The 23910-nt window shown below is 38.6% G+C and overlaps 1 protein-coding gene across 1 annotated transcript in view; it reads left to right on the top strand.

Moving 5' to 3' along the window:
- gpc5b (glypican 5b) overlaps window positions 1-23910 on the top strand; it is a 57013-nt gene that overhangs the window by 455 nt on the left and 32648 nt on the right. The window contains exons 2-8 of the mRNA XM_072438767.1: window positions 843-1004; window positions 3952-4499; window positions 5398-5580; window positions 7583-7758; window positions 7922-7981; window positions 8839-8961; window positions 21639-21759. Coding sequence (XP_072294868.1) covers window positions 843-1004; window positions 3952-4499; window positions 5398-5580; window positions 7583-7758; window positions 7922-7981; window positions 8839-8961; window positions 21639-21759 — 1373 coding nt within the window. The remainder of the gene's footprint in view (window positions 1-842; window positions 1005-3951; window positions 4500-5397; window positions 5581-7582; window positions 7759-7921; window positions 7982-8838; window positions 8962-21638; window positions 21760-23910) is intronic.

Genomic DNA, 23910 nt, shown 5'->3' with positions numbered 1-23910 from the left:
CCCAGGACACAGCTCTGGGAAATGTGCCTTTCGAACAAGAACTGTGTGTTTCATATTGACTCTCATGGTCTTTTTTAAATTCATCTGAACAGAAAGTATCAAATATACATCAAGGTTTATTTCTGGATTATATCAGGAAAAGGGCTTGGGGTATTGTTAAAAATATATCCCAATTCTAAAATGAGTATTCTTAATTTCATCTATTACCAGGTTTGCTCATTGTTCAGAGCAGTCTAACTGAGCAAAGCACTTGGTGACAGACTTGAATGTAAGACATGCACAGGTGCAGCATGTTCCTGTTATATCTCTATCATGTTTGCATGTGCTCAATGACGATTCAGCGTGTCCCAGTGTCCCATTGGAACCAAAATAGATTCAAGGCATTCTAATATTACCGATGCTTTATGCCTGTCTTTTCCAACACTGGATTTTTGTTTTGTGTGATTAAAACAAAATCCTTTCTTTTTGCATTTCAATTCTTCTGTATCGTTTTTGGACTAATGATTTCTTTTCTTTTTTATTACTTTTACACTCATTTATGAATCGGATGGTGTGTGCTTTTATTTTATCTTAGTTTTCAGATATGACCAGGCCACTCTTCTGTTAGTATTACACTATGGCACGCTAATGTTCATGTAAAACACATTTTTTGCAGCATGAGCTTTGTCCCTTTTGTGTCCAAGGAACAATAAGGCCTAAAAATGGGCTCTTTAGTTGCAAATAAAGTTTCTGAGATTGTAATTTTGTTCTACTCCATCTCATTGAACGAAATCAGTGTTTAATGTATGATAAAAGGAAAAGGGTGACATGCAAGTTGTGTTATTCTCGTTTCTCTGTTGAAGATGACTCTCTGCGTGTGTGTGTCCACTCCGGGCCCAGCTGCTGCACCAGTAAAATGGAGGACAACTACATGACGGCGGTCCGCAGTGAGACGCAGCAGAAGATGAGGTCTTACAGCTTTGAGCTCAAGTACCTGATCACAGGACACGCCAAGGCCTACAAAGGTGAGAGAAACTACGCTCAAGGAGAGGAGCTGTGGAGAGGATGTAGAGGAGTGCAATGAGAGTCAAACGTTACTAAAAGCTAAATTCAGGTTAAATGTGTGTTCAGACTGTTGCACTTCATCACAGTTACACATTCGTAATTGTAAAGCCTCTGGTCAAATAGCTCCAAAGTGTTGTTGTGGTCTATGGACGTTAATAGCTGTGGTGATTAACACATTTGTCAAGTGCTGCGGGCACTGTTGTCAGTCAAACTCTGTGTGTTGATCATGAAATGCCTGGTTTGTGTCAGGACGGTCGGTGTGTGGCTGATTTATTTTGTGAGGCGCCACAGTGGCTCGCCACACAAACAACTGATGTTAGATTGAGTCTTTGAGAGAGCAAACTCTGTGAGGGAGAAAAAATACGGTGTAACAGCTCTGCTCTCTGTCTGCCTGTCTCCGCCACTACAATAATCAGGTTTTGTTCATGTCCAACGAGAGAGGAATCGACGGAGAATGTTTACATTCACTACGTATCCACGGCAAAGTGTTGTTGCTGTGGGCAACAGCCGGTCTCTAACGGCCTGCGCTGAATAGGAGGAAGAATACACTGCTTGTCCACTTGTCTCTCAGCACCATTCACCAGTGTGTGTGTGTGTGTGTGTGTGTGAGGTGTGGATACAGCAAAATGTGCAGATGATGAGTAGACTGAGGTTGATGAAACCCAGCTGACAGACATGACAAATATGTTTTTTTCTGTCATGAAGGAAGCATCCATGGGTACAATTGATGGGAAACACCCTCAGACAAAGACAAATTGAACGAGGTCAAAACAAGTCAGAGCAAACCATTCAGAATCTGCCGTTTTCAGTGAAGCTTTGAGTGTTTCCCAGCTCTGTTGATCAGTGGGTCTTTGCTTCATCACACAAAATGTCAACAGTTTGCTTAATTTCATGTAAGTTTTTTCCATAACAAGCAAAACATTAGATACGGAACATAGCTACTGGACAAAAGTTGACTACTAACTCTTTGGCTGATTATATACAGTATGTTTTGGCTTTGAATTATGGTAACACTTGAGATGCAGTTGAGCAGCTGGTGTAGTTCTCCAGAGTCCTAGATTATGACCCTCTGGAGAGACTTGACATGCTCCAAAGTGGTGGCACTCGGGCTGTGTTTACATGCCTGGGATCACTGAGGAGTGTGCGTGGGAAACATGTCCGCTCGCTCACATGCGCAGCGCTGCCGTTGACTCCAATGCCCTCTTCACCACTTTGCAGCTGTCATCCAATCAAACGGAGCGAGGGACTAATCACATGACAGAGTGGTCCCCGCTTTGTCATCTGATGCTGGCTGTCATTGCCCCGCTTGTGCTCGGACATGGGTATGCAAACGTGTAAATGCTGTACACGTCGATAAGTCAACTTCAAACAAGCATTCACACCAGAAGTAGAAGTACTTTGTTTTCTTTTGTGAGTACGTCAGCGAATCAAATACTAAGGCTGCCAAATATAGTGCAAACATATCGACGTTGCAATATGGCTTGAACAAGAAAAGAAACACAAAGTACTCAATTTGACCAAAATGTACAGTAAAACATAAAAAAGGGCATTATTAAGTGTTTCCATTAAGATTTATTTTGTGTTTGACTAGCAAATTAAAGAATGTACATCTTTTAATTTAACTGAGCTTATTGTGTTAAAAATGATTTAGAAAAATAAAAGCAAAACATAGTAAAGCAAAACAACCCTAAAATAACTCACTATAACACAAAAACAGTAAAATACAGCTATTTAAATGCAAAAATACTATATGTAGCTTGGTCCAGGTCAACTTTAAACAACGTCATCCCTTTTACTGTCAGTTGTGTGCCAGGATGCCACTGAACTGACATCATACTTCATACAGATTGTGGCAGTTGGAGACTTTATTATTATAGACTCTATTAGTCTGGGTCCAAGGAAAGAGAGCCCCTCATTATCACCTGTCTATAGATAACAGCAGTGAAAATGAACTTACACATGAATTAAGTTAGGGCTATTTTAAACTCATGAGCATCACAAGGTCAGTGACAGAGAGCACAGTATCATAGAAAAGTTAGATTTTCACGTTCTTGTTTCACATTGTGCGTTTCCATGTTTTTGTAACATCATTTACAGTTAGTGTTCTCTTGATACGAAAATTTCAATTCTTCAATACTCATGAATAGACATTTAGATACCACAATGATCATTTAAAAACAATATAATGTAACTTTCAACACAAAATAATAGCAGTTCCATTAATGTATCGTTCTAGTTATGATATACATTCTCAAACTGTGCAGGAAAGATTAAATTTGGTCCTATTTAAGTACTTTTTTAAGTATTGATACTTGAATGTGTATCTACTGTATACTAGTTTTAGAATAAACTAAAAAAATATATACTTCAAACAGCCCTATGTTTTATACTGTACAGTGAACATATTATTGACATACGTAGGCCTGCAAAATTCATCATGTTCAAATATTTGCCAAACATAGGGATTTTTTATTTTATTTTTAAATATGGAACGGAATAAACAACCTTCTGCCATTGATACGTCTAAAAGTAGTATATTGTCGAACGTTTTTAGCGTTTTGCTTTAAAGATGCACTGTGTAACTTTCTGGTGAAGGAGATATTGCTATGCTAGTAATTGTACACAATATATTCTTCTCCATCTTCTCCATCTACACAAGCAGATGATGCCACCGGGCCAGGTCAGCTCTATGGAGAGGCAAGTCCACTCACAGAAAGATTAGGGTTTAATGACATACTGTTGAACATACCAGGCAAACCCCACTAGAAAGGTTACATAGTGCACCTTTAACACAGTTGTAGTGAGAGGTCTTGCAAAGAATCCAGTTCAATCAAACTTTTTTTTTAAATTGCAGTGAACTCATTTGCCTGCCATCAATAATCAAATTGTTTGTTTTTCTTGTTTCAGAGACGTTTGCGTCACTGGTCTCCTTCACGTCCAACCTGACCAGCTCACTCTTCGACAGTGCCTACTCCGCTCTGGCCTCAGACTGTCGCCCCCTGGTGTTCCAGCTGTTCAACGAGATTAAACGACACCTTTCCGGAGACGCCAACCTGTCACTGGACAAAACTGTCAATCGCTTCTACGACGACCTGTTCCCCCTGGTCTACCGGCGTCTTCTGAACCCTGGCTTCGGCCCCAAGGCGTCACACTTCAGTGCATCTATTCACAACAGTCACGACGATTGCTTGAGGATGACGCGACAGGATGTGAACCCGTTCGGACCACACCCGCACCTCCTGGTCAGTGGCCTGTCCCGGGCGCTCGGGGTGGGCCGAGCGTTGAGCCGGCTGTTAAAGCTGGCCGGGGAAGTGGTCAATGCGACGGAGAAGGCGGCGCTGAGCAGAGAGTGTGGGCGGAGTCTGGTGAAGATGCAGTACTGTTCACACTGCAGGGGCCTGACACTGATACAGCCCTGCACTGGACTCTGTGTCAACATCATGAGAGGATGCTTGGTTAGTATTGTCATGCAGCAGATTTGAATTTCTCTTAGTCTCTGGATATTAGATCTACTTTATGTTGTATTTGGGATGTTAAAAGGTTATAAAATTGTCCTTTTAACATCCCAAAATTGTCCTCACATGTGTTAAGATTTTGTGCTGTTGAGTTGTACTTCTAAAAAGTAGTGCTATAATGACAGCAAAAATATTAAATTATAAAGATTGTGAGGCCAATTGTGAACCGAACCTCACAATCTATGCATTATAACATATTTAAAAATATTTTCTCATTCTCAATACCCCCCCAATATTGTGTCTTGTCTCATCTTGTGGGACTTGTGTTTATTTCCGTCCCTACAATTACACCCAACCTGACAATGCCTCTTACAGAAACAATTATTTTATGAAAGAAAATATAACAAATAGTTATCACATAACAAAGATACCCTCCCACCCCACATTCACACACAAAAATAATAAATAAAAAACAAAATAGAACTAAATAACATTGATACATCAAAAGGAAAAACTCCCCATTATTTTCATATATGATATGTATAATTTATTAAGTCATTTAAAAAAAAAAAAAAAATTATTATGTGTCCATTTGTCATTTTGTTATGAATTTTATCCATTGCAGGGATTTTTTATTTTTAATTTATACAATTGAGTAGTATTTTTTTTATTATAAAAAAGTTTGTTTAGACTTGGTTTTTGACAATTGAATTAGAGAGAAAAGCTACTATAAGATGGAAATATTCATTGGTATTCTGATTCTGATTATCTTTATACATTAACATCGTATTATTTTATACCAAGATACATCACCATAGTAAATGATTTTGCATTTCAACAGTTGTTTTGCATCCGCATCTCATTTACGTTTCCCCTCATGTTCTCAACTCTTCTGCAGGTTGGTGTGTCAGAGCTCGGTGGGCCCTGGAGCAGTCTGGTGGTCTTACTACAGCGACTCGCCTCTGCACTGGCGACCAGCAGCAACCAGAACAGCATGGAGCTGGCCCTGTTGGCCATTCGAAACCATGTGAACGATGCCATCCTCCACGCACAGCTGCACGGGCCACACATCACAGCTACAGTAAGACTCGCACCATTACTATTCCATCAAATATACAAACTTTTATGATTCGCAAGACAAACTACTTCCTCACAAATTACAATAAATAGAAGTTCACAATGAAGTTCAGTTTAACAGATATCTTTTATCATCATCTACAGTTATTATCAATGAAAAGTGGATGTTATCAAGGAGGGAACAATATTTAGATTTTTTTTTTTTTTTTAATCAAGGTACAAATGTATAATGCAGCCTTTGTAATTAAAAAAGTTCATTGATCACATCACTTTTATAAGAGTTTAGAAGTATTTTTATAAGAGTTTAGAAGTATTTTTATAAGAGTTTTTTTTATACAAGAGTGTTTATATCTTATCTCTCACATCTGGACTCTATAAATTATTATCTCAATCAAACCAACATTCGACAAAATTGACGAGGCATTCCAGTGGCCCAGTCAAATTTGATATTCCTCAAAGGGCCGGTCTAAGTTTTCAGAGAATCCTGGGCTTTCCCTTTCGGTCCATTCAGTTCTTCATGTGACCCTGAATACAGATCTGGTGCCAGACAAAGGCGCTGGTTGGCGGGACAACCAATACCCAGAATGCCGCTTGGTGATGAGAAACTTTCTGTGGCTAATCTCTGGACAAACAGATGGCTCACACACATACACACACACACACACACACACACACACACACACACACTTGGAGGAGGAAACAGAGAAGAGGTCCAATCTGAGGAGGAGGAACATAGAGTAGATTCCTAAGAGGTAAACACAAGCACACTGCTAATGGTCTTTTGTAAGGAAACGCCACTTCATTAAATGTATTTGCTCTTATCTGATTAATCCGAAACAACAACAACTTAAAGGGGACATATATTGTGCAAAATGAACTCTTAAATGAGCTTGTAACCACGTCAGAATGGGTTTTCCCTCATCAGTTATGTTTTGATTGATTGATTGATGCATGTTTGATTTATTCTGTCTTGCTCTTTATTCCAGGCTTGAGTGCTCATGGACTTTCTCCGCCTCTCTCCGCCCACTGCTCTTTTACTCATTAGCAATTGGTTGGGGAAAAAAACAGACTCTGGGTCATGCACAAATGTTCCAAAAATGTAGCGTAGCCTTCTGCAAAAAAAAAAAGGTGAAAGGTGCTTGTTAAGGTAAATCTGTTCTGCAGTTTTGCACAGGAAGTCAGTGAACCTGTTTCTATGATTCAGTTGTTTTAGATCAATATTGAGACAAACTAAATGTGAAATAATGATTCTGAGACTGAATAGTGGACTATGTAATTGCTATAACTGCTTGTCTACATGGACATGTTACTGCTGTGCCAGGAATGTTCCACACTATGGCATTAAAGGACACAAATTATGCAAGACAGATACATTAATTAATTCTTTTTTTTAGCTTTCAACAATGTTATGACAATTTTTAATCTAAAATATACCTGAAGTGTTAGTGTTTAACTTCAATCACAATTTTATGAATACTGTTCCCTAGGTTGTCTTGGTTTGAGCCTTAGAAATGACTCTATTTAAATCTTTCATGTATCGTGACATCAAAAGCAGAAAACCGGAGGCGCTGTTTTTTCAAATCACGTTCATTACAACTGCATGCTGAGATGTTGAGATGTCAAGTTGTTTCAATTGCTAAAGTTTTATTTTTTTTTTATTGTGTTCTAACATCAACTCCTGATGAGGGCACACAGATTAATGCAACGTAAAGTGTTTTCTCTGCATAAAAAATATATTAAGTTTATATTAACACAAAAATACTACTGTAACAATACAATAATGCATAATATGTTTTTAAACTTGACATTATGACTTGTTATTTTATGTAGTCAATCTGAAGTTGTTTTATTGCAAAAAAAAGTCAATATATCTTTATTTATCACATGCACAATTCGGGATAAAGTTGATTTGCTTCTTACGCTTGAAAGGAGCCACAGTGGCCAGGGGGGGAAAGTTAATATAACAGAATATAAGTGAATCATCTTCAACTGTATTGTTTCCTCAGGTAGATAAGGTGTGTGGTCCGCATGCAGCTGTCCCTGTAATGACAAGAACAAGTCACTCAGATCTCCACACTGCGACCTCCGTGACCCCAGTGAAATCTGAAACCTCTGAAATAGCATCCTTACATCTATCTCCTCTGGACAGCGCGCATTATCGTCCACCGCCACACAGCCGCAGGTGCGTGTGCATTACTGCTAAATATAACAACCATTTCAAACCCCTTCCAGCCCTGCTCTTTAAATGCAGTGCAAATTGTTACGGTTCCAATGAAATATGAATAGGTCAGTTCAAATTAGGCTCCAACAGGTCAGTTATTTGAACACGTTTGTTGTTGTTGTAGATCGCTTCCCATCAAAGGCTCCAAAGGGGACAAAAGCCGCAGTCTGAAGAAGCTCTCCAGGTTTGTTACTGACTTTAAATTGATACACGAATGAACAGTTGTAATGTTGGATTTATTAGAAATTATAAAACATTTGAGTTTATGTTTATGTCGTGTGTTTTGGTCTCGAGCCATTTATCCAATAAGAATGCCCCTCTATTTAGGTTGCCAGATCCTATGACTAAAATCAGTTTGCAATAAAATAGAGTAGTAAAGATATGTGTTTTTTAATGTTACAGTTATTTTGAAAAGAAACAGCATGGCTAAACAATAATTCACGATTAATGACACCGTGACCAAACAGCAGTGAAATCCCACATGTTCATTTATTCACAGTGTCTATAAGCATTTTTTTAAAAATTGAAATATAAGGCAATTGTCATTTATTTTATTTATTTATTCAATTCTTCTGAGTATATTGTGAAAAATCCCGATCATTGATTCACCAAATAATCCTCCTAATAATATATCCTTACAATAAACACAACAGAACTCTTTATAATATAATGTGTTCCAGGATATGATAGTTGTTGTTTTAGCAATTTTCTTTTATTTATCCATTTTTATTTTTTATTTTAGGCCTACTGTAAATTAATTAGTAAGGGTATAATTACTTGATCCTTTATATATGGAAACTATCTCTAAAGGAAAAACAGACTTGTATTTTGTACAATTATTGATTTTGTGCGTTATTGCAATCACTTGAAATTTGCTTGTGATAGTGAAATAAAACACACATATTTTATGATAATGATTTCTAATAATCTAGTAGTAAATTGAAAGTCTATTGCATTTTCTCAGTTGTTCAAAAATATTTACAGACACGATAGACTCATTTGTAAATCATTTGTTATCCATTGCTTCCTCTCGCCCTTCAGGGAGTTCGAGGGCTCCATTCAGCGCTACCAGTGGTTCTTCTCCGAGCTTCCCGAGACGCTCTGTGAAAGTGAGCTGGAGGTCGAGCAGCACACTTGTTGGAGTGGCCAAGATGTGGTTGAAAGGTAAGATACATAAAAACAAAAGTCGCACAAAGGTCGGTTACGCAATGGCAACGGAACGAGGTTATGTGAGCGTCGTGTGAACCTGTGCGGGTTTGGTACGCGGCGGCGGCGGCGCACCGGGCTCTGAAGGTCACGGGGTTCATTTACAATGTCTTTATTATGGTGATTCCATTGGCAGCGTCAAGTGGCAGCAAACAAATGGTAAAACAGAAACTTTGCTGGACCCAAACACATTCTGACACTTAGAATAGATGTTATGGCTGTCTGTCCACACTGGGCTGTTGCATCCACAAGTGGCTTTATCAATCATGTTATGAGTGGAAGTGATGAGGAAGGTTTTGAAATGTTGGTCCAGCTGCTGCATGAAGCACTTTGTCACTTTTTATCAGGGTTTTACACGAGCTGCACATGGGCATTCACAGCTTCTTGGACAAATCCTGGACGGTTATTCTTCCCTTCCAAGGCTGATGCGTTTAGAAGAGCTTTGCACACTGATAAAAACGTTCTATCTTACTGGTTTTATTGAGATGGCAAAATGCAAACATTCATTTTGTTGTTTGTAGACAGTGCCGACGTATGATTTTTGTTTTAAATGTTCATTGTGTTTGTCAAATAACGATCAATATGCAGTTCCACTTTCTAATGTTCAGTTATTAATATTGGTTTTGTGGTGTTTGTGGCGCTCGATGGCCGTAAACAAAAATGTCAGTGTCAAACCTTTGTTGCCCGCTATATTTTTGGTGTGATAAATAGCTGTACACTGTATATATGTAATGATTTATAATGTTGGTTATTAGCATTTGCATATGCGCATACAATCTATGTGCTAAGTCTGCACTGAACTAATGTCAATAAACTAAGGAGAACACTTAGTAACATGTATACATGGTACTGCTCCTAACAAGGCTGTGGTGTTGCTCTCAAGGGGTCAACTCAAAACTGCTTTGGTTTGTCATAGTTTGTGATGACCGGTGATCTACGCTGACTCTGGAGCAAATGCAGGGAATGATACCAGACTTAAGAGTGAAGGCATTCGATTCAGATTAAATAATATCTCTTTGACCTCACATGCGGCTGATTGGATGTTGGCAATGAACAGTTAGTATGCCCTAGTATGGAATGGTTTGATCTAGTTTGTGCATATTTCAATGTTATTATCCAAAAAATCCATTCACATTAATTTAAAAAGAAACAGATCATTCATATTATCGAATTAGCCTGTCTAACATTGTTGTTTATGAATGGAGATGGGCCGATATATCTGATAATTGTCTTTGTGTCCAAGAACCAATATCTGTTGGTGTCTAAGGTAAGGCTCAATAAAATATTTTCACTTAAAAAATAAATAATGGTTTCAATTGGGGTGCACGGTGGCAAAGGCGGTTAGCGCTCTTGCCTCCCAAGAAGGAGATCATGGGTTTGTTTCCCGGACCAGACCAACATCACATGATCTCTCTGGGTGGAGTCTGCATGTTCTCCCCGTGTTACCGTGGGTTCTCTCCGGGTTCTCCGGCTTCCTCCCACCATCCAAAGACATGCATGTGCTAGGCTCCAGTCACCCGCGACCCCGAAAGGGATCAAGCGGTAGAAAATGGATGGATGGATGGTTTTAATATGGGATAGGAGCCACCTCTAGTTTCAATGCTTTTCTAATTCCCTTTTTATTCACTTTTTTATTCACTTAAAAAAATACACATTTGTAATAGTAAAAAGCAAAAAATGGTAGGTAATGTATATTCTATGAGACAAATATTTGTGTAAATACTTGCTGATTGATGTTGTGTGAGAATCAGAGAGTGGACTTTGTCAATTGTTCTTATTGTTGATCGTGTAATTGCATTGTGTATTATTCCAGTAAACCAGCGACTGCAGATGGAGTCGAGCTATCTAACTATAATCTGGTGCAGAACATCTGTTTTTTTACTTGCTTAATATCTCTGTACATTGTCCCTTCAAATAAAGACTAAACTAAAACAAACAGGGACTGACACATGAGCAGACACAGACTGGGGCAACTATTTACTGCCAGTACCAATATTAGAACCGATATATTGTCCATCCCTTGTAATAAACTCGACTTGAACATATACCAAACAATCAGTCAAGCTTATGTTTTGATATAGAAGATTATGTTTTGAGCAGAGACCTGGAGCGTTGCCAGTGTGTGCCTCTCTGACCTCTTTACAGTTTCCATCGTTCTGCCATCGTCCCATTCATCACTCCATCCTCCTTTTCAGTCCCAATCTCTGACCCACTTCACTCACTAATGTCTGTGTCTGTGGGAGAAAGAGAGCAAACTGACTGATGACATACTTAAAGGCAATGCTTAAGTGATTTAGTAGATTTATGCACAAAGTACGGCGCTCTCTGATATAAACGAGATGTTCATTGGCTCATAATATTTTACAGTCGAGCGATGATGTTTAATATGAGGGGAAATGCGTAATACTTGATTCTGATTTTGAAACCGCAATGATAAGAAGAAAGTACAAATACATAAAAAGTTTCTTGCCGTTTGGTTCTGCTATAGATCATAGGGAAAGGTCCAGTTTTGTCGACTTTATGTGTTGTTGTTTTTCAGCATTATTGATACTTGTCTGTCTAGTTTTGATTTAGTATTGGTCAGTATATGGGTATTTATTTTGGACAATTATGTAAAAACTATGAACAGATTGTAATGAGTCAGGAAAAGTTCAATATTAAAAGTTATATTCGTTAATATTACATTTTAAATTCAGTAATCCAGCCATAATTGCAATGTACACTAACATAATTGTATATTTTTCACTAATAATTTGATGGCAATTTGATGATTTTCTATTTGTCATCAACAAGCATCACTTCTTGTACTTAGCAACTGAGTGGATTTACTCAAAAGAGAGAAGTACATGAAATGTTAATGTGAAACTCAACACCGGTTACACGTTTTATCTTACTGTTGTAGTGTAATCCACCGGTCTATGACATCACTTCCAGCTTTAGTTTCAGACTAAACTTTCCTGTAGGATATGAACTATATGCAGAGTTAATGTTATTAGTAATTGTAGTGCATGTTAACACCAAAATCAAACTCCAAAAGCAACACTAAATGTACTTTTTGTCCAACCTTTTAGTGTTAGATTTGACTAGTAATCCAAATATACTTACACAGCTATGTTTTATTTTTTTATTATTTATTTTTGGCAGCTGACAGATTTTTTTCTTCTTCTTATCATTGTTTGTGTGTTTATTTTATATTATATGGTATAACATTTTGTCCAACAATTGCTCACTTTGAGATTCAGAGCGCTTGTCTTGTGTTGTAATAGCGGGTTTCCTCCAGTAGAGGGAAGCACCTAGCCACATCACGTTAGTTTATCCTGTCTCATTCCAATGATATATTTCAGCTTATATTTACCACATTAAAATGATGTCTTTATTGCATCAACCATGACATATTTGACTGGATTAATCTACTTGACAACACAAAATGCATTGGATTTAGTGGTGTGAGATACATATTTTAGAAAATTCATAACGTCACAATCGTTGTTTTGAAGTACTATTAAATATATCATCCAACCCAATCAAAAGTGTTCAAAAATAACCTCAGAGTCGGAAACAGCTAGTATAATTTACATTTTTTGAGACTTGAAACTCAATCAAAGACATTTAAAGACACAGTTAGTACATTTCGGATCCATTGTTAAAAAGTTAAATATACTTAAGAATAACTGCACTTTTATTGGTCTTAATAAAGCATGAACAAAGACTAATGAACCAATTTGGAATGATTTAGGCTACTTATCCTACCCAACTCCTAACCCCTAATTAAAAAGTTACTTAGCCTTAAATATTCTTAATTAGCATGTGTTCATTATTAATTAAGTCTTTGTGCAGGATTTATTAAGGCTAATAAAGATGGAATTAGTATAAAGTGGCACCAAATATTGTCTGAATATTGTTATTGAGATAATGCAGAAAGCAAAAAAACATCAATGTATTTATTTTTGGTAATATTGCCCACCTCTAACTGGAATGTACTTAAAAATACATATGAAACTTGTATTAAAACAATGATGGCGGTAGATTTTGTTCTTTTTTTTCTCTACTCCTTTGTAAAAGATTTGGCTATATTAACAATCTGCATTATGTTCTGATTCTCCAAACGTGCTGCTTACATCAGAACAGTGCATGAATGGCGCAGTACGTAAAGCTGAACCGCCGTGCATCAGCAGTGTGCCGGTGTGGTCGCCCCGGGTGATGTCTGCTCACAGCCCTGATAAACCTGACAGGAATGCGGCTCCCCGTTCGATCGAGTTTGCGACTCATAATTACAAGCGCTCCTCAGATCTGATTGCTATCCGCAGTCATTTCATTCACTGTGTAAAGGTGCGAAACACTAACAGACGCTTCAGTGTTCGCCGCGGGGAAGGAGACAAAAAAAATCGTATTATCTTGTCAGTAACCAAGGGCGACCACAGCAACAAGTCTGATTTATTTCCTCTGTTGTTGTTGTTTTTTTTCACATCTTAAAAAGAAAAAAAAAAGAAAATCTCTGTCACAGCTTTTGAGTGTCGTGCGTTGCTCCTTTGATATTGCCCAGCGCTGTGCATCCATCGCTCACACGCAGATGGATGCTCACAGGTTAAGGCCTTCCGTGCTCCGACTTGGCACTCTCTGATTTATGGCTCAAATGAGACGATTTGACGGGAAAACTCAACAGAAATTGATTTGGGATGACCTCAAAGATCCTTGAAGGGAAACGGATGTGTAAAAGCGAAAATGCAATGTGCACAAAGGTGGAATAAAGCTCCAGACACTAATGTACCGGTCCACAGGAGAATGTAACTTCATAAATAACATTACAAGATGTTTATTTCTATAACATAACATCCATCCTGTATAACCTATTTAAAAATTACATGCATGCATTCTTGAATTATGATGATGAGATGATGAGCATTTTTGTTTTAAAGTTGCACATTGGAACTTTTCTGGTGATGTCTCTGCCACTTGCTTGTCTCCATGGAGATGTTTTTGCGTTGCAGCTTTTTACGTCAGATGCCCTACCTTCAAGCTGCCACCATTGACATAAGTTAGAGTTTGAACATATTTTCAAGGTTTACCAGAGCACATGTGAATTGTTTCTTTAAAGGTGCACTATGTAACTTTTCTGATGGCGGTTCTGGAGGGATAGGTTTAATATCTATCTGTCTTGAATTGAATCAATTATAGGAGTCTTTATTGCTCACACAAATAAACTCTGCACACATCTGACCTGTAATGGGGCCTGGTGCGTCACATGCTTGTCTCCATGGATATAGATAGTAAGTTTAATAGAAACCAGAAATTGAAAATAGACAAATTTGACAGTTTATGGACTAAAAGGGACATTTGGTTTGGTTTATGTGACTTTTTTTTTGTTTTTTGTCGACTGGTTTTGATTTGTGTCTGATGTTCTCTGTTTGGTCTTGTTTTGTTTCATTGTGTTCTCCTTTTTTCTACATCCCTGTATATAGTCGTCATCCCAATGTAAAGTGCTCGTTTAGTGCGCACTTTTGCACGGGCTTCGCCCATTTACAACGGTAATGTTCCATTTTCCTACTACTAATTAGTATGCACGGGGCGTGCGTGAGTGAAGGAGTGCATTAGTGAGTGTTTGGAAGTGGGCAAGCGCTTCGCGCACTTTCGCAGCCGTGCTTTGCACGGCCTTACGAGACTAATAGGCCTCTCGCCAGCTTGTGGCGCTCGGGGCTAATAATACTTAAATTAAATACATTAAATGAAAAAATATAAATACATAGAAACCAGTCTTGCACTGCAGGTGTGACATCCTTCATAAACCACCTAAGTGCTATTGTCAATACTTCTTGTGGCTTTCAATTAAAGACTTAGGAAACATCATACAACATAAAATTTGAGACCATGTCACATTTTGCTGTAAAATCTCTATGGAATCCAGCTTCTACCTTTTTTGTAACCTCCATATGTTTATCAGTTTTAGTTTAATAGTTCGAAAAGTTGTGAAATCCAGCAAGCATTTGAATTATTGACAGAGTTTAGAAAAATAGGTAATTTACATATTGTTTTGTTTCTCTCAGGTCAGGGTGAGGGCCGGGTGTTTTGTTTGCATTTCACCCACGCTCAGGCATATGAACATTTCCCAGACTAAAAAACAATATTACTTAAATGCATTTAGAGATAATTTCTAACCACAAAAAAATATATATTACATACACATTAATATTTTACACTGCATTTTTGATTTGATTGTTGTTTGAGAAAATACTAACATATGCTGCCAACAAAATCATTTACTGACACTATCACTCATTCATAATGCATGCAATATTGTTTTAGCTCAACAATTTTCCGATTTGTACAACTTTCTGATTTATGCTTTGAAAGAATATTTGTAAAATTGTATTATTATTTTTTCTAGCATTTTTCTGGCGTTTTCCAAGTATACAGAGGGTCTGGTTTTGCTCCATTATGTTTGATTAAAAAAAACTACTATCAATTCCACCAAACAGTAGCTCAAAAATGTTATATATCTGCTAAAATGTGGTATGAGTAATCCAATAACTTTGATCGATGTTCTTACCCTTTATCTCACCTTGTTTCTAGGCCGAAAGCCCAAAATAACAAACAACAAAGTATTTATCATAATTGCTTTACTTGACTATTACTGTTCTCATAAATCAGCTGTAAATACTGTGACAAATGACACTAATACATTGATTTCTATCTAAATCTGTCATACTTATCTTAGTCAGATGTAACCGTCAACATGGCTGTGGGCTGTTTTGGTGGAGTTACTGAGTGCTACAATTAGCTTATTGTTACTCAGAGAAAATTCCCAGTCGTAATGATGACAAAGAAAACAACCTTTATGCCAGAATACATGCGAGTGAGTGTGATGTTTTGCCAGATCTGTGTGACGCCTGTGTTTTTCTTGCTGCTGTCAATGATCCCTGAAATCTGCGCTGGAGTCAGAGGAATCCTGGAATTTCCCCCGGAGCTCACTCTGGTTTTTAATCGAGCACATTTAATTGTTTATTCATTCATTCCCCCTCTCTCTAGCTTTGTTTTTTTGTATTTCCAGCTTTCAAAATGTTGCTTTGTAGCATCGTGATATGTATTTTTATGTTTATTTATGAAAAACTCTATCAGACAGACTAATAAATCAGCAATGTTGAGAAGAAATTGTGCAAGAGGGGCTGCTGAGACTGATGGAACTGATGTGGCAGTGGAATTGGATTGGAAGAGGCTTGTTTTAGCTGTAAAAACAATGAAATGTCTGTGTGTGCCCAAACTGATAAAGTAAGTAATAAATTAATAATTAGGGTAGAAAGTGCCTGAATGTTTACACAATCATGCCACAAAAAAAAACAAACAATTTTCTGGACTAGACTAGCCTTTTTCTCATAGTTTTTGACGGGGTGCGACTTATACTCCAGAGCGATTTACATGATAGTTTTCGTTATTTTCACACTGGCAACCGCAAGAGGGCGCTCTAGGCTCCAAGCGACGCAGAAGAAGAATCTGCACTTCCTCTACCTCTGGAGTTTGTGGAGTTGTTTAGAAGTGACACAGAGGAAGAAGAATTCAATGGATTTAGTGATTTGGGGTAAAACTGATGCTTTGGTAAACTTGTTAGCATGTTCTTTATGCTATAGTTATCTGAATAACTGTTAATATGTTATGTTAACATACCAGACACTTACCACAGTTCGTTGTCTGTGAGTCATGTAGCTGAAGGTGTTAGCGTTAGCATATGTACAGCTATTCACCATGTTATCTAATCTGTTATTATTTTAAATTGCATTTCAAGATATGTCTGTTCTTGGTCTTGGGATTTTATCAAATAAATATCGATTTATACTCCAGTGCGACTTATATGTGTTTATTTCTTCTCTATTATGCATTTTTTGGGCTTGTGCAACTTATAATCTGGAAAATACGGCATTTACTAAAGGGAAAAGTTAGTTTGACTTTAGTTCAATTTAAGATAGATTTGTGGGCCTTACTATTGATTTTCTATATATATCAATATCGACAGCAAGCCAAAATATAATTGTAGTGGCTCAAAAAGTCCAAATCAGACCTACATTTATCCAAGTATATTATTTCAATTCATGCAGCTTCAGAAATGTTGAACACCCCATGACATCACAGTATTGTGGGTTTAATCTAGTGCACAAATGTATTTATTTCATCTAGTTTTGTCCCATGCTCATCTTTGCAACACACTAATCTTTTTACTATTACCTCTTTCTGGTGATCAATGTAGCAGCAGTTTCCATGGCAATGTATTTGACACAGCCTTGTACAATCTGCACAGACAATAACAAGTCTGCTTTTTTGAACCGGGATTAGTGTTTTTGACAAGCTAACTTTAAGAGAAGCCAGGGATTTCTGGTCTTTAAGTGTTCATTTTGTCACAGCTACGATTCTAACTTCCAGTGGAGCGTAAAGGGATATGTCAAATAAACCACCCACTAGTAAAATCCAGAGTTGAAGATTGATTTTTCTAAGTACATATTGATGCTATAGTACCATATCATCCAAACAGAGCTTTTCGCTCTCAAAACGCTGGCCTTCTGGTGGTCACAAGAGTCTCTAAAAGCACAGTGGGAGGTAGAGTGTCCAGCTACCAAGCTCCTGTGTTATGGAATCAGCTCCTGTCCCTGTTAAAGATGCCGACACAGTCTCTTCATTTAAGACCAGGCTTAAAACGTTCCTCTTTGAAATGGCTTATGGTCAGGCCAGTTAGGGGCAGGAATTAACATTTCATATATGTTAACAACAGTGTATTGTTAAATGTTTTGGTTAGATCACTGACTAGATATGCCCAGTCCAGTTAAGAAAAATAATAATTGCTTATCTGCACCAGATTTCTAAAGTCTGGTTGTTAGCACCACTCACTCACATAGTTAAAGGTTGAATGGACGATTTTTTTGGCCCAAATCTGAGTCTTATTTCCTCGTGGCGTGGACTGCCGATTAGTCCTGCCACGTATCAATCATAAAATGCACCTATCGTTCACCTACAGCCGCGAGCGGCTCGTCCCACGTTTCCGTGTGTTTAAGCGCATTGATCTATCATAGTATAGTTCCCTCAGTGTACGGGGCAAAATGAAGACGGAGAAAGACAGTTCGAGCTGACACAGAAGTAGACGGAAATTTACGGGAGACGAGAGATGCGATGCGATCCGTCGCGCTGATATACAAACGCACGTGTGTGTTGTATCAGTCCACACAGGGGAGTGCGCATGCGCACTTCCGCCTGCGTTCTCAAATTGCCGAAAAATCGTCCATTGCGACTTTAACATGTTGCTTCAATATGGAACATTCCCATTGTCTCTGAAAACTGCAGTCATAAAGCCTCTCCTAAAGAAGAGCAGTCTTGATGCCGCAGTACTGAGTAATTACCGCCCCATCTCTAATCTGCCATTTTTAGGTAGAGTCCTCGAAAAGGTTGTTTACCAACAGCTCACTGATTCTCTCTTGCAAAGAAGAACACTGCCTGAACACTGACACGGGCAAAGTCTCAGTGAGCTGAGTCCTACTTTTGACACTGTCCATCACTGTATCCTCTTACAGAGACAAGAGAACTGGGTGGGCATCACAGGCACAGTCCTATCTGGAATACAGGAAGTACTTTGTTGAAATTGGTAACCCTGTCTCAGCCCATGCCCCTGAACTGTGGGGAGCCTCAAGGGAGCCTATCATAATTATGCAGACGACACTCAGATCTATGTTTAACTGACAGCAGTTGATTCACTCTGTCACTGCATCCATCAGATCAGTGTGTGGAACTCGAGATCGGTGACTTTGGTCCACAGAAAAAAAGACAAAGTGTTAGCAGTCAGCGCAAGTCTCTTTCTATGAAGTTAGAAATCTGGGGGTAATAATGGACTTATCCATGCATGTCTCCAGTAGATTAGACTACTGTAACTGCTCACTGGCCTCTCCAAACGAGCTGTAAACAGCTGCAGTACATCCAGAACGCTGCTGCTCGGGTCCTGACTAGAACCAGGAAGTATGAGCACATTAGTCCTGTTCTCAGGTCTCTGCACTGGCTCCTGTGGCTCAGAGAAGAGACTTTAAACCAGCTCTGCTTGTGTACAAGTCTCTCCATGGCCTAGTACCAAAGTACATCTCAGACATGTTAGTACCATATGAACCATCTCAGACTCTGACGACCTCAGGGACCGGCCTCCTGCTGGTGCCAGAGTCAGGACTAAACATGGACCGGCCTCCTGCTGGTGCCAGAGTCAGGACTAAACATGGACCGGCCTCCTGCTGGTGCCAGAGTCAGGACTAAACATGGACCGGCCTCCTGCTGGTGCTCAGAGTCAGGACTAAACATGGACCGGCCTCCTGCTGGTGCCAGAGTCAGGACTAAACATGGACCGGCCTCCTGCTGGTGCCAGAGTCAGGACTAAACATGTGGAATCTGAGTGTCAGTTTGATGCAGCTAAAATCTGGAACAGTCTTCCTGAAGATCTAAGACAGGGTTCTACTCTGACAATGTTCAAATCTAGGCTAAAACAATTTTGTTTAGTTGTGCATATGACTGAAAGGATGTTATTTGCACTCTTCTCTTTTCTGTCTTTATCTGTTTTGTGATTTTAAAGCATTTTTCCTGTTGTATGAAGCACTTTGAATTGCCTTGTGTACAAATTGTGCTCTACAAATAAACTTGCCTCGCCACATTATATTGCAATTGAATCAAAATTGCAGTTTGAATTATTGCAATGACCAAACCCCAGAGATTGCTACAGTGTTTTGTTCAATAGAATGTTCACTGCAAGCAACAAAATATCATATAAAATATCACTTTAGCAGGAATATGGTGTACCCGGATTAGATGTCTCAACCTTTACAAACCGTTGGGAAATGCATGGGTCTTCTCTCAGATATTACTGCTAATAGGCTCAGGAATCTTGATTTTAAAACAATCGCAATTTGTCAGAAAAATCGTGATCTTTTACAAAATTATGCGGATGTGGATTATACTATCCATATTGTTGTTGAAAAGGCGATTACCCTCGAACTATTCTCATAGTTTTAAGTAATTTTGTATTGTACAATAAAATATTTGTAACTGGATTTCATGATTGGGTCAATACAAAAAGGATGTTATTGTTTGTATAGTTACCTTTTAGCGCATTAGTCATTTGTTTTATACCGTGACAAAATAATTACTCCCTTTCATTTTCTGTTTTCATTTATTGACTCATTTGTGCGCTGTTTGCATTTGGCTTTGATCTTCATTCTGCCTGAATAATAGTTGAACAGAGGAACATATTTCACAGCAACTATGAAACGTTATGTAAGTGTAGAGCCGACAGAACCTCCTCTTCAGGCTAGAATATTTGTTGAATATTTTATAAACCTTTACTAACTTTTATTACATTCCCCTCCATTAAAAGTTAATCTGAGTGGGAACAAAATGCACATTAGAACTGATTTATTGCTTGACTTTTACATCAGAGAGTTACTGCCGGGATCTCATGGTAGACTGTCATGGCTCCGCACACTTTGCTGCATCACCACTTGGCAGGTTAGGTTTTTGGTGTTTGGTTCACATACACCGCGCTTCACTGATTCTTCTTTCCCGTGCTGCTGCTGTAGACATGTTTTTGTGTCACAGGGTGTGGACTGGGCGGTTTGAAATGAAAATGATGACTGTTTTGCCGTCTGGTTTGCTCTCGGAAAGCTGATAAATATGACACAATATTTTCCCGTTCCATGTTTTATTATTGGACCCGCCCTTGTGCTTTGTAAACATACTGCATTCATGGGTTTTCAGCTTCCTGTTTTATGCAACATTATAAGAATGTTTCCAGGAATATAACATAACATTTCATTTTTAATGGCTCACTATGGTAACAGTTCAGATTCAATGTCTTTACCCACAATTTATTCAAAGGTGCATTGTGTATCTTTTTTAATTGTCTCCATGGACATGTTATTGCTTTCCCTGGAATGTTTTGCAGTATGGCCTTAAATGTGTCTATCTGGTAGTGATTTTATTGCTCAAAAAGACCTTGAAAACATGCATTCTTAATGTGAGTGGAGTAGGCTCTTCACTAGGGTGGTCAAAAGTATCAAAAATCAGATAGTAGTCGATACACAAGCTCGTATTAAAACTAGACTGATGGATTCGAAAAAAAATCACATTAACCGGACAAAATGTGGCCTTTCCTAAACAGTTTTCGATGATCTTGAGCTTTGTCAGATCAGTATAAGCAGGCCCTCCACTAGAAAATGTGTAAAGTTCATTTTTGTTATATCTTATTAGAACATTCTCATAGACTAGACCTGATGCAGTAACCTTTTTGTTGCTAGAAATAGAGTCACCTACAGTACCTTGGGTGTACTTTGGGTGATCATCGAGAGTAATTTGCCATGGGATATTTTAAGTAAGCTAGAGGACAACTTTTACAACTTTTTTCCGTTAAATTAATATCTGCAAGCCAAAACATGACCCCTATTAATGGTCGAATCATGTTTTTAAGCCTGGTGTAGGTCTAATTGAAACTGTATCCAGACGTGCGGTTTGAATTTCTAAGGAACTTGTTTAATTGTATAGTAGTAGCTGTGGGAAAAGTAGGTCACTACGCACATACAGTATCTGGGACACTGAGTACTGAACTGTGTGTGTCTTGTTGTGTCTTTGTGCAGCTACGCAGGTCGAGTTGTTGGTAGCAGTGTGAAAGCCCAGAGGGAGAACCCGGAGATGACTGTCCGCTATTCCGACCCTGTCCTGAAGGGGGCCAAGCACAGACTGGAGCAGATAACACAGGTATGACAGATCTGCAAAACATTTATGATACCTGATTTACAGTACTTTATGTTCTTACTATTGCAACTCCCTTAGCAATTGAATTATGAACTCTTAATCCTTTTAAAGATTCTTTGGTAAACTTTAGTTCAATTTTGCTTGGTAATTCCCTGAAAGGACATATATTAGGCAAAATATACTTTTCATGTCAAAAACCTACCTGGAGTTGCATTCACGCTAGTTTGATAAATCTTGTTTCGAAAGTCCTTTCCTTTTTTAATTTTTTAGATTTTTGTGGCCCGAAGGCTTTATTAGACAGGAGAGGGCAGGGTGAAATGGGGGGTGAGAGAGAGGGAATGCAGTAAATCGTCGGAGTCTTGGAGCCTGGCATACGTGTGCTGTGCCTAGGCCGCTCGACCACCGGGCAGCACACTGAAAGTCCTTTCCATCCGAGCGCCATACATCATCACCAGACTCTGAACGCTGAGCTTTTCTGCCATCAAATCATGATCCTAGCAACTGCTTCATTAGCATGTTGAGGGAAAGCTAGCTTTTGTTTATCTCATCTATGTAATTCCCTCTGCAAGCAGTAGATGGAGACCAAAGTCAATTCCTAATGTCAAGAGCATGTTTAAAGGCCAATAGCAATACAAATGATGCATAATATTTATTATTGAAATTAATTTAGAATAAGTCATTCTCTTTAAAATACATTTCTCTTTACAAAGCTATATATGGCCATACCTACTTGTCAATGCCTGATCCCGTCGGATTTCAGGGGCTAAGCGAGTCAGGGCCTGGTCAGTACTTGGATGGGAGACCACTGGAACATAAGGTGCCACAGTCATTGTGTTCTTAGGCAAGACAGTAATTAATTCATTAAAGCAACAGCAAAGAGAATCAACTGAAACTGTGGAACATCACAAGCACAACCAGAACATCTCCATGTTCTCATATTAGCGCCTCAAGTCAAGTTCTTAAACCAGCCATATTGGTTATTGTATAATATAAAATTGAGTATAAGTACAACAAGCTATTATTGTTTGTTGCCTTATGTAATTAAGTCTCAGATTGTGTATCTAGGTTTATGCCTTTGCCTCTTTAGCTCTTATCATCTGCTCTCACTCAGTGTGAAGTGCTTCGTTCAATAAACTAAAATGTCAGCACTTCGAACAGACGCTGATAATCACACGCAATAAAAAAATAATTATTTCAAACATAAACCAGGATTTATCCGCTCTTGAAGTCAAAGCTGCATATGGTAAAATATAATGTGTGTGTGAGCGAGTTTTCATCACATTGTGGGGACTGAAGAGCTGTTTCATTTCACATGGCCATTTTGCTTTGTGAGGATCAAAAACAGATCCCTATGAGGCAAATCTTTCAATATTAGATCAAGAACATGGTTTAGAGCAAGGCTTTACTTCTTAATGAGGGACAGATTCAGAGGGCCGTGCTCTCTGGGCCAGAAGTGCACAACACGCCAACACTTTAACATCATTTGGGGTCGCTCATAATATCCCCAACACTAAATCTATGTTAAAAGATATAAATCTACTGCTAGATTTTATGGAAAGATAAAATACAAAACACTTTACCGACATTGCTCTGCAATTGGCCATCCAAACTAAGACTAGGACTGAACAAAGAACAAACCAGCTCTGCTTTCCACATCCCCTCATTTCCACCTGTGGTCCTTGGGCAGGATGATGTTAGAGTCCATACAATCATTCCTGGGAAATGGCACTAGAATGACCAGACCATCATAAAAGTTCTGTACAAACATCATTCACATCCCTTTCTCTCAGCAGCATCAAATTATGTTTCACGTCCAACAAATCGGTCACTCTAGTCCAGAACATCACACAGACCCTCTCCAGACCACATACACACATAAACATCAGTAACAGAGACATTGTCTTGCCATAGTAAGGATCAGTCTGCAGGAAATGAATATAAGTCAGTGCAATGCCCCCACAAAGCATGGAAACTTAACTTGTGTTGGTGTGTGCCCTTTGACTAGCTCAGAGAATATTAATATATCACGCTCATTGCTTGTGCTGATTCATTATTTGTGATGAGGACCGTGCTGTTTGGGATTCAGTGAGAGCTGTCAGCTAAACAGTCAGACTGAGCCAGGCCAGTAACAAACAGGAAGCCAGAAGAGAAATA

This window comes from Eucyclogobius newberryi, unplaced genomic scaffold (genome assembly GCF_026437365.1).
Source record: "Eucyclogobius newberryi isolate DKJ021-1_F unplaced genomic scaffold, fEucNew1.0.hap1 SCAF_9, whole genome shotgun sequence".
Classification (NCBI taxonomy): Eukaryota; Metazoa; Chordata; class Actinopteri; order Gobiiformes; family Gobiidae; genus Eucyclogobius; species Eucyclogobius newberryi.
The sequence above is the reverse complement of the archived record's forward strand: the minus strand, read 5'-3'. Positions and strand labels throughout refer to the sequence as shown.